The sequence below is a fragment of the Symphodus melops genome (assembly GCF_947650265.1).
Source record: "Symphodus melops genome assembly, chromosome: 15".
Taxonomy (NCBI): Eukaryota; Metazoa; Chordata; class Actinopteri; order Labriformes; family Labridae; genus Symphodus; species Symphodus melops.
Window position 1 is genome coordinate 13,162,262 of NC_136705.1, and position 16,592 is coordinate 13,178,853.

The 16,592-nt window shown below is 42.6% G+C and overlaps 1 protein-coding gene across 1 annotated transcript in view; it reads left to right on the forward strand.

Moving 5' to 3' along the window:
• The first annotated feature begins 1,754 nt into the window (after nt 1-1,754).
• The window catches only part of meis1b (Meis homeobox 1 b), a 79,231-nt gene continuing 64,393 nt past the window's right edge, over nt 1,755-16,592 (forward strand). Inside the window, exons 1-6 of the mRNA XM_079362478.1 lie at nt 1,755-2,485; nt 4,194-4,414; nt 5,425-5,566; nt 5,856-5,906; nt 6,431-6,481; nt 7,717-7,863. Of these exons, the coding sequence (XP_079218604.1) occupies nt 2,474-2,485; nt 4,194-4,414; nt 5,425-5,566; nt 5,856-5,906; nt 6,431-6,481; nt 7,717-7,863 (624 nt within the window). The 5' untranslated portion in view covers nt 1,755-2,473. The remainder of the gene's footprint in view (nt 2,486-4,193; nt 4,415-5,424; nt 5,567-5,855; nt 5,907-6,430; nt 6,482-7,716; nt 7,864-16,592) is intronic.

The window sequence follows — 16,592 nt, forward strand, 5'->3', positions numbered from 1 at the left end:
TAATGTGGCTCGTTTGCACAAAAGTCGGTTTGTGTGTAAGGGTCTGAGAAATAAACAAAAGTGATAAAAGAGGGGTTACCGGGTCATCATGTTTGAACGACCTTAAAAATGAACAAAAACTATTGGAATGAATGGAAAAACTTGACATTTGCGTTTTCCTTCGACACTAAACCTGCCAGTGAAACTTTTTCTTAAGACAACTTTCTATATCGGGAAATATATATTTCCTGCAGATTTTCAGTTAGCTCAACTTCTTAATTAAAAAACTTTGATAGACGAAATGAAATAAGATTTGCACCACATTGCATTCGGTGAAGGACTCAAATATAAAGACATAACGCAGTATATTAACTCCTTTGTTAATTTAGATCCACGCATAGCTCTGACATCAGCACCTTCCCAAATGACTCAAGAATCCAAGTTTCCCCTCCATAAATTAAAGCTCATCAATATTTGATCAAACGTTACTGTCTCAGGAACTCCTCTGAACTTCTTATTAAAAGAGAGACAAAATAAAGTTAACAACTTTTCTGAGAGAATACATTTGACGAAAGATTGATTTGTATAAAGTGTAGTCAAGGTATGTGTGTGCATTTATAAGCAAGGGATTTAAGCAATAGTGTGTGTTTGCGTGTGTGTGGGGGATAGCGAGAAGGAGACGGAGAACGTGTAATGATCAGACATTGTGTTTTAATGTAAATTTGCAGCTCGTGGACGCTGACAGAAAACGCTGTGTGTGTGTGTGTGTTTTCTACTCGAGGATGATGTTTTGTTTTGAGCCTCCTTGCAAAAGTTCTAAAACCGATCAATCAACCCCGGATCGATCAAGTGGGGAGCCAATAGGGGGCTCCCATCCCTGAGCCTGTCTGCCATTGGATAGCCCGGGCAGACTGGAGCGACCCATTCAGCGCTGCTGTGGGGGAGAAGGACGGACGACATGGGAACTGTTATTTAGACTGAAAAGATGATTTGAGGAGCCGCAGTAGGGTTTTAATGATAGAAATCAGTATGCAGAACAACATTCAATGACAATATTTTCTCATATGTCACTGCGTTTTACTTAGAGGTAACAACCTTTTCATAATAAAAGCATTGCTCAAAGATAAAGCAAAAGTTGTAGTGATCTTTTTTATCAGCATTTCAAACTTATACAGACATGTTTAGCCTATGTTTTAATATGAAACGTATGTGCAGTGATGCATGTAAACATGGTAAACAAGAAGCCACTATGGAAGTAAAGGTGACGTACCAGAGGCGCAAAACCTGCAAGACTGGATTGTCACACTACACCCTCGATATCTTAAAGCCAGCAGAAGATTAACTTCCTATTAAACTTTTGGAATTCATTTGTTAATAATATAAAGTCAATAACTTATACACGGTCCAAATTTAGAATTCAATTCAGAAATTAAGACTCTTCACAACATACCTGATAATATCAGTTTAAGAGTTGATACCCCTTCATTAACTGTTTACAAGGACAGACAGTGATGTCGGATGTCTACTCCCCAAATTTCAGAAGTATCCGTGATAACAAACGGCTCCAGACTGCAGAATAAATTCACTTTCTGAGGATGAGACCTGCAGCAGGGGTCATGGTTTGATATTCCGTGTTTATCCCAGTGTTGTTCCAGCTCGCGCTGTGGCTTGCTGGCTCTCGCAGGGTCCTCCCACCCCCCCTCCTCTCCGCACGACTTGCTGCAGCCCGGTGCGTTGTGTAAGACGCGACCTGTTATGGCCACCACTACTTCCGGGTTTCAGCAGTCTGGTCCAGATCCTCCGCTCCTCCTCAACTCAACACACACATCCATTGTACACAAACGGGGCAGGCGGCTCATGCATACACACGCACTCACACACATACAAACACATCCACACACACTTCTACGCACACACGCTCAGCATCGATCGTGGCTCCTTTAAGAAAGCCTAAGCCAGAATTATCACCCCACCTCCTCTTGATCTCCTCTAGACGCTTTTGCATAAGAAAATCAAGCCGGGAGTCGAGAGTGATCAAAGAAAACGAGAGGAGAGCTGCTTCATTTTTTAACTCTGATTGTGACTATTAACGTTTAGGTGGTGCCGATCCCGTGGAGACGCGCGTCGGACCATCATTCATCCGGTGCTTTTGACAAGCCCTCGCGTTTTGACTGACAGGCGGAGTGGCAAAAAGCCATGAGAGTCGCCACTTTTGTTTGAGGGGCTGTTTTATTTTCATCCTGGTTTTAGGAGAGGAGCCTGGCGCCGCTGCCCCGAGGAGAGGACAGCCGAGGACCTTTTCGCCGCGTCTGGGCTTAAACTTGCGCAGAGAGCGGGGGCTGGCTGCACAGTTCCGTGGAAAGAAAAAGGCATACGGGATTTTGGCTGAAACATCTTCAAGTTTATTTGGATTTTCTTTCTTCATTTCGTCTGCACCCTGGCCTCTGAGGGGATTTATCTAAAGTGAAAGGACGACCAGGGAGTCAGGAGGGTTATGGCGCAACGGGTACGTAGGGCAATCCCACGAAAAAAGTTTCTCTAAGTCTGCTATGTCTGCTTGAATGCAATGCTGCGCTGTAACGTGGCTTAGTGACACACATACCCACACGGACGCATACTCGCGGCGAAAGTTTCTGTCGTATTCCTGACACATGGAGACGACCGTTTCATTTTTGGCGTCGTTTGGCACGTTATTACGCACGGCCGCGCTCGTTTGACTTCACGAACCGGCCCACTCGGGGACATTGGATGCGTTATCATATGTAAATCGGCTATGTTTTTTAGATTAGTTATGACAGCACGGTTACTGGAAGCAAAATGGGGGAGGGCATAAGGCAAAACAAAACTCCACATTTCTACTTTGACTGCAACAGGATCCCAGCGTTTACTAACAAAACCGAAATCAGCTCTGTTTTACTCCACATAATGGACCAAAACTTGCAATATTAGCATAATATCATGTGAGGAGGATTTTCTTAATGAGCTGATGACAAATTCTTTGATTCATACACGCTCCAGGACAGCTTCAGAACAGTGCTGGGATCTTCCCACGGACAGTCACCAGTGTAAAGCAGAGATGTCCGGGACACATTGAGCTGCTTAGTTTGGCTCTGGAGCTGCACCACGCTTGGGTTTGCACATCTTTGCCTTTAGGGTCGAAAAGCTCAGCTTTAAGTGATAATGCTTTTTACTCTCTGCCCGACACTTGTTTGACACTTCGAGAGAGCGCGATCAATAATTCAAGCCCCTTTTTAATCCGTTTGAGGTGCAAACATGAAGCAACGATTTTATTTTAGGCATTTAAAAACTTGGATTTGCATTCCTTGGTTTGACACACACCAGCAGAGTATTTGATTACTGCCAAATAAGAGTGTAAAGACGACACAACAATTTTATACTGCAACACGAGACGTAGAAAAGTTTCAATATATGCAGCTCCAGTTTAAGGTCTTCTCAAAAGCACAACATGCGACTTTGTTCCAGCACTGATCCCAGTATGTTGGAGAGACCACGCACAGCAACACAGCACAACGTGCTGTACAGTTATGAGCCTTTAAAACCAGTAAACACGGCAAGTAACACGTTTAACACATTTGTTGTTGAACAAACTGATGGTGTTAAAATCTAAGTATACAGCTGGTTAAAGATAACAATAAAAACTACGCCAGTGGACCAAAGACTTATTTCTTTGCACATATTTTTAAAATGTTGAATAATTCAAATCAATTGTATTTATTTCTGAACAACAAAGTTGACTGTGAAAAAAAGTTCAAAAAAGAAAACTACCACTTGTTCTTGCTTAATTAATATGTTTTCCTCGCTTCAAACTAAATCATTTTAAACAAGTCAATAGTGTCTATTTTTTTGTACGTTGACAACCACTTAAAAAAAAATGACAGCGCTTTTATATATATTATCTAAATGTGAGGGTCAGTATTATGAAGAAAGCTGAAAAAGCAACTCAGTGCAGGAGTATCAGGAAATCCCTTTGAATAAAGAAAAACGTTCAAATATGTCCTCTTGTAATGAAAATTAATCATACGTTTTGCCCTGTTTGTTGATTTTTTTTACTTTCAAATGAAATACACAACCGGTTTTAATTTCAATGTTTTTGTAAAGTATTCCTCACTTTTGCTTAAAGTAAAGTTGTAACCGACTTTAATTCACTACTCAACTTGTGTATTCATATGGTCCCGTGTGTTTGTTATGTGCAGTACGAAGACTTGCCCCACTACGGGATGGACGGGGTGGGCATCCCGACCACCATGTACGGAGACCCGCACGGCGCCCGTTCCATGCAGGCGGTGCACCTCAACCACGGGCCCCAGCTGCACTCGCACCAATATCCGCACACCGCCCACACCAACACCATGCCCCCAAGTATGGGCTCCTCCGTCAACGACGCTCTCAAGAGAGATAAAGACGCGATATACGGGTAGGTCCTGCGGGGAATCTCACGCTCTGGCGGGCAGGCCTGGATGGGCTAGGGTGGGTTCGAGGTTGCAAAGTTAGTATCGTAGCAGGAAAAACACCAGAGCACTAAGACAAGTTATGCGGAAAAAAGCTCAAATAAAACTTGAGCTCAAAACTGCTGCAGAGGCGCAATAAATGCTGCTCTTTTTGTTTCACATTAGCATAACTCAGAGTTATGTTCTTTGTTTGTATAACGTTTGTGTTGCGTGAACTACTTATAAATACAAAGTTGACTTGTGGATTCTGTCTCACTGATGTCAGTGTTTCACACAAAACAATAGGCTCAAGAAACTTGTTCCACTTTAATTACAACACACGTTATTTATTTAAAAAGTGTGTTTAAGTTTTTGTGTTTATTATATGCAGAATAATTAAGTTCTCTCTTTTCAAACGTTTTAAATGTTTCCTATGATGAGCAAGATTTTAACTAATTAAATACATATAAAAGTTGTTCAAAGTAAATTCTAAATTTACACGTCATTTATTAATTTACACAGGAGTTAATTAAAAATCCTCAGCTTGATGTTTTCACGGTGCTCAACACCCCAGGAACAGTTCGACCATCTTGCGCCATTTTCCTGACACAACTTTAAGCACATAGGCAGCCTGCACATGTTTACTCTGATGACTAAAACACTTAATAATCCACAAATACGTGCACACTGGTTTCAAACACACACAGCACACATACGCGCGCCAGGGAACCAAAGGAAGCCCTGTGCACGGAATTAGTTAGACTGACTCTGAAGCTTTTATGCTATTAGGCACGTCTAGATTTAATCACAGAAGTCTGTCCGCTGTTTGCAGCCTTTCTCAGAGCCTCTGCATAATATAATAGCAAGCGGGCTGCAGCAGCGGTCCCCATGGGCGAGTTGTTGAAGAGTAGCATGGCTGGCTAAATCTAGCCTGGAGTAGTCTTGACCCCGGCGCTGTTCTCTCTGGTGACATTTGCTATTGTGTGTGTGTTCCCAGGCACCCCCTGTTCCCCTTGCTTGCACTGATTTTTGAGAAATGTGAATTAGCGACGTGCACCCCCAGAGAGCCCGGGGTGGCGGGAGGAGACGTCTGTTCATCGGAATCTTTCAATGAAGACATAGCAGTGTTTGCAAAACAGGTCAGGAAAGTTTGACTCTTTGTAATCCGCATGCTCGGGCTGCTGGAACTCTTACTTTGAAAGCATTATGTGGATGTTTGTGCACCAAGTAAATTCTGGAGAAAAAGAAAACAAAAAGTTACTTGAAAATAAAAAGTTATTTGAAAATTTAAAATGCACAGTGTGCTGTGTAAATGAACAGTGCACAATTATACATCAATACTCGCATGTCACATTTAATGTCTTATTATTAATAATTGCTTATAATATAGAATATTCATATTTTACATAAAATTATGTTTGTTTTTAGATTCGGGCAGAAAAGCCTTTATTTTCGTCGAATCCAGAATTGGATAATCTGGTAAGATACATTTAATTTATTTTACTGTCTTTGCTTCAGCAGTGGTTGGGCATGTTTATAAGCGGGCTGTAGAAATGTGTCAGAGTGCCATGTTGTGCTGAAAAGTTTGAGCAGGATTGGAGGTGAAGCTCCTCTTTTTGGGCTGTTTGATATCATGATGGCCCCCGGTCGTATCAGCAGATGAAGGGCCGCTGTTAGACAGCTGTCACAAACCTTTGAACTCAGCCTGTAAAGTTATTTTATTCAAGCTTTTTCACTTGTACAGTTTGATACTGTGGGTGTGATGTGAGGGGAACGTTTCCCTGCTAATAGATCTCTGACTCTGAGGCTTATTGCAGCGCCAGGCTCTACTGTACGCCTGCTCTCCATATTGCAATAACGTCCAACTTTAATATCAGCCCCACATAAAATCCATTCACATGAATATTTTTCCTCGTCTGCAATTCCTGTATTGAGAAAAACGTGTCTGTTTAATATCAAGAGATGTGTGCAGCTCATTTTTTATTGTGATTTTAATTTTTCAGATGATTCAAGCCATTCAAGTTTTACGATTTCATCTTCTGGAGCTGGAGAAGGTAATATTCTCTCACCGTGACTGTCCACTGTGCTTCACTTCAGACCTATGGGCTGTATTTGCGAAAATGTATTTTTGCTGGTCGGTTATAATTAGTGTCAAAATCAATCATGGGACAATTTTTCTCCGCGTTTAATCACGACGCAAGCTGTTACAACTGGAACGATATCTGTGTGCGCAAATCTCCCAGCGTGCTTTAATGAAGTTTATTGCTGGCACAAATTGCATGCAAGGTGAAACATATAGGCGAACTTTGTGGAATTTGCAAATGTTTTTTTTTTTTTGTGGAGGGCAAAAGGCCTCAGGCGGCCATCTGTAGTGAGAGGCAGTATTTGGCGTAAAGCTCTGATCATAAGCTGTCAGTAGCTTGTGAGATCAACTTTGACCTCAGATTTATCGTTATGGATCATGGTCAAAGCCGCTAAAGTTTGAGTGTTTTACAACTTTCGTCTAATGCACTGTCCTCTCTCTGAAATAACCATGTTTCAGGCAGTTCACAGTTTTATTTACCTTTTTTTCTGGCATTGTAGTTTCTCGTGCGTCATGCAGGACGTGCCGCACAAGCAGTGATAATGTACTAATCAGACGAAATTAAACAGTTTACCTTAAATGTCAGTCACGCGGGTCACACTCCTCTAATGGCCACTACCCGGGGCACCCATGATGAATTTAACACGGCTGTTGAGTGCGTTGTAGCCCCTGAGCCCTCTTGTCACTGTCAATTTTCAACGATATCTCTATTTTGAGAGAAGAAAAAAATTAAGGTAAAGATCACCGCCCGGACGGATCACACTGCTACAATGGCACGGCTTGGTACTGCACGGGAACTGGACACTGATTAGCCTGAGGAAATCCAAATGGATCTATTTTCATTTTTTTATACTTTCAAAGTACAGATGAAGAATTATGCCAAATACTACTTTCTGTTGGCAAAATCCTTCAAAATAATAGTTTTTGGCCATGTTTAATAATTGCACTTTTATCAAAGTGATGTATTGCCTGCATGCTCTGTGTAAACCTATACAAAAAAATCCCTATTTTTAAATCCGACGATTGTTCTGTGATTTGGGGTTCGCTAAATTTCCCTTTAAGCCTTCAGGGCTCTTTTTGCACGTCAAAAGCTAGAAGTGTGTGTGTGTGTGTGTGTTGTGGTTGCACATGTCAATTTTGCTTGATGATGTCCATTATTTTTGTTGGGCTGTGTTTGTGTGACGCTGCTTCCTCCTCTCCCTTAAGGTGCACGAGCTGTGTGATAATTTCTGTCACCGGTACATCAGCTGCTTGAAAGGCAAGATGCCCATCGACCTGGTCATAGACGACAGGGAGGGAGGCTCCAAATCAGACAGCGAGGAGATCACGAGATCCTCGGTGGCCCTTGATCAGGTATCTATCTCTCTTCCTCTGTGTGTGTGTGTGTGTGTGTGTGTGTGTGTGTGTGTGTGTGTGTGTGTGTGGTGTGTGTGTGTGTGTGTGTGTGTGTTGGTGTGAGTGTGTGCGTGTGTGTGTTCTTCCTGCTGGCTATTCAGCTATTCTGGGTCACTCCTCCGCCGCGCTGTTATTTGCATATGATTAAGGCCGTTTTACATTCCATCCATCGGAATGAGAAATTCTTCTGAATAATGTCGCTATTATTGGCCCATTAAGACATGAACCTGGAACCGACCTGCGGAGATTAGCTGGAAAAAGCATCGCCATAAACTTGACCTGCTTCATGTCGATTTTAATTTAACCCCTTTTTCCATTTTTCTGTGTTTTTTTTTTTTTTTATAAATCAAAAGTCATTATCAGCTCCTCTCTGTGTTGTTGTGCAGCAGCAGCAGCAGCAGCAGGAGGATAGGCTGCAGACTGGTTGAGGTGCCTTGCTTTCTCCACTGTGCAGTTCACGGTTCATTACGCGTCTTGTCAGTATTTTTCCTTAGACATGAGTGCACATTGCTTATCGAGACCCCTCATCTCCTCTTCTTTTATTTCTCGCACAGATTAAGCGCCAATAAGGCGGTTTATTTGTCTAAAAAGCTATAGAAGCTTGAAGCATTAAAGGTAGACCATGGAGTGTTTCCCTATTGTGCCGATATGAGAAACAACCACAGCCTTCATTATGTGCTCCAATGACTGTTGGCACTCCGGGGACATTGTAGTGCGCGCGCAGGCATGACCCTAATGGCCCATACACTGCAGTTAAATAATGATAACAGCAACCCATGATTAGAATTATGCAAATCTAGATTTTCGGCCATTAATAGCTAGAGTCATTTGTGCAGTAGACAGGGTTGCAGGCTATGAGACAATGATTCAATAAGTAAAACTATCCCTGAGTTTTAAAGGACTGGTTTATAACCCATCCACGCCAATGAGGGAGGACGAAAAAAAATCAAGTGTCCAAATTAAAGGGATTAGTTGGATAGTCCGACATAAAAAGTAATGAAGCGATTAGACTAAATAATTTAAATCCGCGGACTTCCATATGGTTGAGTGGCTGGTCTGAGGACTCAGAGAGGCAGCCACAGGCTTTTATGTACCGGGCTGAATGGCAGGACTGGGAGCAGACTGTGAAGACCCCCACTCCTCTGCTCAGGCCCCCTTATGTCTGATTATGGAAATGAGAAAGATCACCCGGAAGATAATACTTCATTTAATCCAGAAGCAAAATTAAATAACAGACGCCACTTGTGCATTTAAGTGTCTCTTTGAACGGTGTGTTGTACTCTCCTGGGAATTCAGTTGTCAAAAGTTTTTTTTTTTTTTTTTTTTTTTTTTTTCAGTTTATGAGGTCAAAGCTTGAGTGAAGCCTTATGGTATACATGGAAATAGAGTGTGTTAAAACCCCTGGGTTTCTAGGTATATGAAGAAAATGATATTGTGCTTGGGGCACTGATGCAGATCTTTAATTGACTTTAAGATGAAGACATGGCCTATTTTAACATAATAAAAGTCCCTACATATAGACATTTCAGAGCAAAATCACATACACTTGTGTTTACAGTAACATGACAGAATAATATAAATGACCTTTGGGCACAGTTTGGATAGAACAACTTTTTGACAGCAGTGTAATACTGAGGGATGGGATAACATGGAGCCTGTCCTCAGGAGCAGGCTGTGTGTAAATGGGCATATCCAAACAGTCTCTCTGCTGAATACTTACATTGTCAATCTAATGGCACTGTGTTTCATAACTTACTTGCAGCTGAATATATTTTTTTTTTAGTTTTGTGGGCTATTTTTGAATGACATCTTATCTCCAGTTGTTAGGGAATGACATCCTTAACGAATTAGCGTTGTGTGTGCATTATCTCTTTCCATATGTATTTTTAATATATGCCCTCGGGCATAAAGTTGAAGTGGACTGGAAAAAAAATGCTGAAAATTTGCACAAAAGAACAATGTTAACAAGAGGGAGAAAGCAGGCTCATTTATTCATAAACCAATTTATTCCAGTAGGGCGACTGTAGCAGAGGAGAAAAAAAATGTCAGAGGAAAAAAAAAAATACTTTGAATTTATTAAACTCAACAATTCAACAGCGCTGACTTTTCTTGCTGCATTATGCACTCTTGCGTCATAACCGTAATTTTCGGAATATTCTTTACATGTCTTTACATTGTTTTGTAAGCCGGCCTGTGCGGGCGAGTGCGGAGGGACGCTTAGCCCCTTTCAAAAGAAAGCAGAGCATAGCTGAGAGGTGAAAAAGTCAGAGAGGCTCTGTGCTGGCTTGTGAATGCAGCCCAGCCAGTTTGGGCTCACCCTCCTGTGTTTGTGTGTGTCTTTTTGTGTGTGGGGGTTTTGTGTATGTGCGTGCACGAGCTGTGTGCATGCATCTGACTGCAAGTGTATGCATATATGTGTATGTGAGTATGCTGTTTGTGTTCAAACTGGCCTGATAAATGCAACACCCCCCTCAGGTGCTATGTGAGTGGAGTGACTGGTTAGCACCAGTTGGACTTTCTTAACCCTTTCCCTGCTGCTCCCTGAAGAGCTTCCCACCACGTTTGCGTAATTTCTTCACTTGAGCTGCCCTTCTTTCCCCCCTTAGATGTATACATCCTGCTTTAACTCAGCTGTATATAAGCATGAAATACAGAAACATTCCTTTATGAGTATATTTTGAAGGGGACTTTAATGTCGAGAGCTCGTGTCCACACTGAATATGTCTGCGTCCATTGCAGTTGCCTTGCTGTTTTTGAAATGTGGCAGCAATCGCTCAACTGATTGCTTCCCCATTTGATGTTCACCTCAGTTTAAAGAATCGGCGCGGTATTTCCACGCCGCTCTACGTCATTTGCACTGTTGCCTTTAATTGCGCAGAGAGCACAGGGAGGGGCGAAGCAATTTGCTAATGAACTCTGTGGACCTGGGCTCTTCTCTGTAGAGCAGAACACTACTAATAGTGCTGAGGACTCACTCCAAGTCTCAAGAGCTCCTTGTCTTGATTGAGCCATGCACACTGAAGTGGGGCTGGAAATAATTGAAATTTTCCCTTAAAAATCTTCTCCGCCTGCCTTTTTCGCAGATGTGAGAGAATCTTAAGTGATTCTGAACGCTCAGCAGTTGATCTGTTGAGTTAATTCAGTGAAGAGGTTCGAGTGGCTTTGTTACATTTTTGGAGGGTGGCTGTTGTTTTTGCTGTTGAATTCATGTAAAAAGAAAAGCAAAAAAGCAGACAATCTGACATATCATTTGTATGTTCAGCGTCTGATGCTCTTCCCCTACGCCCCCCCCTCCATCTAGCCTATAAAGACCCTGCTTCTGTGAGCTCAGTGTTGTGGTCACTGTGTAAGAATTTACTGTGGATAGCGCTATCGCTGTATCTTTTCCCAACAATTGGCACTGTTATGGCATACAAGTGCTGGTTTCCAGGTCAGAGAGACCCAGCAGTGTTGGTTTAGGTAACTCTGGCGGTCAAAGAGTGACCCCTGCCCCCCTCTCTTCGCCAGGCCTCCTAACTCAATGGAAACCCTGACCGCTGGGGTCAGCCACTATTTTCCTAATCAGTACACCGCTATCGCTAATCTATCTGCTTCTCGTTGAAGTATGGATCGCGTTACACCCGACTTAACAGCCGCGCACACTCTCGCTCCCTTTTTTTCATTCCCCCTCTCTCCTACAGTGGCACGCTGCTGATCTTAATACAAACTTTTCAATCCTGCCGCTGATTGTTGGTAATAGCGGCTTTTGTAGTTGAATAGAGGAGAGGTTTGACCCTCACTTGCCCCCTCCCTCCTCTACACCCGCTCCTCCCTCCCCCTTCCCTCGACTCCCCTTTTTTCCATCAGGGAGTGAATGCGAGGCTGCTGTTAAGGATTCAACAAGTGATACAAAGGAGTGACCACGTGACTCGTGTGTTTCTTAGCCTCTTCATTTTTGTGTTGGAATATCAAGTAGGGGTGATTCTGATTGTACGAATCAAGGCCAGAGTGACTTCAAAGAATAACATGTCAGGAGCATCATATTCTTCCATCTGTGTTACATCTAAGTTCTGGGTTTTTTCAGGTGGTTTATTTTGAAGTTTTTTAAGGATAATGTATTGCTGGAGACTGGTGATTATTGGTGCTACAGGTGTTTTGTGAGATCCCGACAAAATCCCAAATAATGTTCTTGGCTTGTGTCTCGTGTTACTTCTGATGGGCGGCCATGTCTGTCCCTGAGGCCTGCTGTGGTTTCTTTGGCTAAGTAAACAATAACCTGGGCTTAACACATGTGTACTTAGCTAATGGAAAGTTCCTCTCCCCCCTTAACCCCCTGCGAGCCTCTGACAATGGCCGCCATCACAAACAGCCCGTCTCCAAGGGATCCTCCGAGAACATCCCAGCTTAAGCTATGGGCTAGGCTAGGCTAACATGGAAACCACAGGAAAACATGTCATTAAGAAATGACGCCTGCCTTTTCATTCACAAACACAAACAAAGGAATATGCTTTTGTTTGGGGTAAGATAGCGTAGAGGAAGGGGGGGGGCACTCAAGTTAATGTTTTTGTTTGGATTTCAGCTCACAGAGAGTAAACAAGGGAAGCCTGAAGTGGAAAAGGCCACAGAGAGAGGAAAATCAGTTTGTCAGTTTCCGTAAGTGTCTTTTAAATGGACTTTGAAAGCTTGGGTAATTATCTCAAACATGTAATTATCTTTGGTTGCCTATGAGGTGAACCTGCTGTGTTTTTTTGAAAAGCCGATTGAAGAGTACCTTATAGCTATTCACTATAGCATACTTTACTTACTCAAGAGACCAAATCCAGTTTTCTCCCTCGCCCCCTTCAGCAATTATAAGGTTATTTCTTCTTTCTTTGTCTATTGTGGAGAGTTATGGAGGAAGGGGAGTGGATAACAGAATAGGAGGGAGGGAGAGTAAAAGGGGGGTCTTTTGCTCTCTCGCTCCTTTTTTTTTTTTTTTTTTGCACCACGCATACCATTACCAGCCCCTCTTTTCATTTCGGAGGCACTAATATTGCAGCGAGGGGAGAAGAGGGGTGGAGAGAGCAGAGAAAGCAGACGTAGTTTGTGCGAGCACTTGCCTGGCCGGTTATCAGAGAGGCAGATCCTGCTTTATCTAGTCACAGTGGCAAGCAAAGTAAACAAGAGTTTACAATAGCTGGCCTTTCAGCCTCTTTCACTAACAGCTTCCCCACCAGCACTCGGCTGAGTGCGAGAATGTGTCCACGCTCATTGCAGGCCATCTCGCTGCAGCAACACATGGCATTCTCGCAGATTTCAACTCCAGGAAGCAGCGCTGTTGCAAAAGGTCAAAAATGGTGTTAAAGAAAACAACCGCAGAGAACACATGCACCAAAGCATTCTGGGGGATGGAGTAGCCTGACTGTCATCTTTGATTCAGATGTACCACCACTGAAGGGTGTTCATGTGGGGGGTTATTTGGATATTTATGTCTGTGCCGTTAAGTATGCACATATGATTATTCCTGCACGCTCACTGGCAAAGAGTGAAAGTAAATATCCATATCATCACAAAAGATATTACAGAGTGAGGATGGTGGAGGGGCAAAAGCACAACAACCTTAACCATTTTTTCTTTATTATTGCAAATGAATTGGCAAGGCAACATTTCTTGCATGAGCGCTTGTATGATATGGGGGCCTGGCACAGACAGAAAGGAAAGCCCCCCCCCTTTGCATCTTAGACGCAGCACAATGAGAATGCATCGGATTGGAATGCCTCACCGATCATAGCGGAATCAGAATTTCCAGCAAGGAAAATCTTTTCATGGCGAATTAGGGTGGTGGAGGGAGGAGAGATGGTAATAAAAAAAAGGGGGAAAAAAAGGTATGCAATGCTCGCATACAGGGTTCCCTTGGCTTGGCACAGAAGATTTAAGAACTTTAAGTAAAGCTATGCAGAATAGAATGTGGAAAATTGAATTTACTAAACAATTAAGCAGTGAATTCCTCTACATCCTAAACAGGGTAGAGGGAGAGGTGGAAAAGAGAGAGGGTGAGAGACCATGGTGGCTTATGAGGGGGACATAGAATAAATCAAGTGTGTAGCTGTGTGTGTACAGCTTTCTCTCGCTCTCCATTTTCCAAGCTTTCCATTTATGTAGCTATTCATCTTTTGAATTTACATAACTCTTATTTTCTCTCCCCTACATTGTGTGCTGATGTCTTGTTGGCACAAGGTGTGTGTGTCTTGTGGTCAAGGTGTGCTTTTGTTAAATAGGCACTGCAAGGATGGCAGTTCTGAGTTGTGTTTGCAAAAGGTAGATGAAAAGTGTTTGCATGAAGTGCCAAAAAAAGAAGCGTTTGAGTGTGTTTGTGCATGGGTGTGTGCATATACACACATGTGTGACCTGCGTGTACTGGTATGTGTGTTGTGTGATCTCAGCCGTGTGTGTATTAATTGCGTGTTAGATCACTACCGAGGCCTGTTCAGTCCAAGGGCGGCCTGTGATTATAAATAAACTCCCCGTCCCCGCGGAGATGCCACCAGGCCCTGTCTCAGCCCCGCCCCCTTTCCCATGGGGCCTCAGCAGGCCACCTCCCAACAGGCAAAGCACTCTTTTGTTCAATTACAGCTAATGCAGTAGTTTGCCATTTCCCCCTGCACTTTCTAATTATATTTTCAAGTGGAATTTGTTTCAGAATTAAAACAAGAAAAAATATCCTTCTTTTCAGGCTTAGACTCGAGGGTTTTTGAGTACTTGCTGTTTTATGTCCCCGGGGTGCTGTCCTATTCGTCTTCACAGAGCTCTGAATAAACAAAATTCTCCTCATTTTTTAAAAGTACTTTTAGAGAAGCTAGCAAAAGCTCGTGTTAACTGTTTGCGTGCTGAGCATGTGGTCTGGATTACCTCACTTCTGATGTTCTCTGGAGTTTTCTCGGTCATGCTCGGGTGTTTCATTTTTCTGTGTTTAGAGCTCAGCAAAAAAAAAAAAAAGAAAAAAGAAAAAGAGAAAGGAATCTGTGAGAGGTGGAAAAAAGCCCCTCTTGGTATCTTATCCAAATTAAAATCAACGTTTATCTACCCAATCGCCATTCTAGTCATGCCTTTATGCTGTGGCTTTCCTCTTTATTGCAAAGCCTCAAAGCTTAATTTGGAAAACAACGATTAAATCGTCCATGTAAGCACTGGATTATAATTTCATAGCTCAGAAACATCAAACAGCTCTAATAGAGCCCAAATGTGTTGGATTTGCTGACTTGTATTTTCTTTTTTTGTTACTTTATTTCATCTACATTTTGTTTTAACAAGTCCTGTGTCGTGGATAAATCCTTTATTTTTTTTATTCTCAACTCGACTTTAAACACTCCTCCCATGTGCAGCACAGCTATGAGTGTCCCAATTGAAACCAGTTGTCCCCCAGTGTGTTCCTCTCCTCTGTGTGGCTTTCTATCACTCATTTCGTCACGTCGCCCTAAAAGTGTGATGCAGACACCACATTGCACCCTTGATATCTGCTTCATTTGATTTGACAGTGCAAAGATAGACTCATGCAGGCGATGGATCGGGGCAGGGAGAAGTGTTTGTATGTGTGTGTTTGTTTGTGAAAGCTAGCTGCGTGTGATAAGACATTAGATTCCATTTCCTTCTATTTTCAAGTCTCTCTTCCCCTCCTGTCCTCAGTGCTAATGTGGCTTTTCAGAGGCCCGCAGAGATAAGAGGTTACATCTGGTTTGGTTTCAATAATGTGTAGCAGCTTCGTATGGGGCAGTGTGGGACTTGTGTGTGTATTGGGCAGTGTGTAAGTCTGTAGCACTACATCTGTAAATGTGAAGATGTGTAAAACTCTGTTTCTTTCTCTGACTGTGTCTGTGTTTGTACTTGATGTCTACTTACCTTTGTGAGTGAGTGTGTGTGTGTGTGTGTGTGTGTGTGTGTGTGTGTGTGTGTGTTTGTGTGTGTGTAATTCTTCTGTCAGGACCATTTGCTCCCTACTGTTCCTTGAACACACGCGCACACACACACACACACACACACATGCACACACACACACACAGCCTACTATATATAAACTCATGTCTCCTGTGTCTCTCAAGTCTAGTCAGCTGCTTGTGTTTATGTGCAACTTTGAAGTCACAGAGAAGGGAATGAGTTCCGTGGTAATACAGAAACCTTTTTTCTTTGTCTATGTGAAGTTATAAAGCTTCAGGTTGGTCCGTCATACAATACTTTTGTTTCATTTTGTATATGAAAAGGGACTGTGGGAAAACTTCAGCTTATTTGGTTATGTCTCCGTCTTGGCTCTGCTTCCTCGAAATGAAATTTAAATCCACATTAGTGGGATTGGTCATCCACTTTTTGTTTCATTTTTGGACAAAACACAGTATTTATATGAATGTACCAAGACTTTGAGTTATTTACCTCTTTCTCTCTTCTTGGTCTGCTCCGCTTGGATGACATCACTCCCTGGCGCAGGCTGCGGCCTATCTTAAGTTGTAGCTGTTTTGTATTTTCATCTGCTAGTGGTTTGAGCCAAATGGAGGCAGCCGTGGATTGCATGCCTCAGAAAGCTGGGAACTAATACAACATGTTCACTCGCTATTTCTCTCAGCCTTTCTCTACATTGAGCCGCAATAATTCACATTCCATAATCATGTTGCAGGGACACACACGCTGCACAACTGGCAAAATGATGAATTAAGTTTGAAGTCTGTTTCGTGCGTTCATTT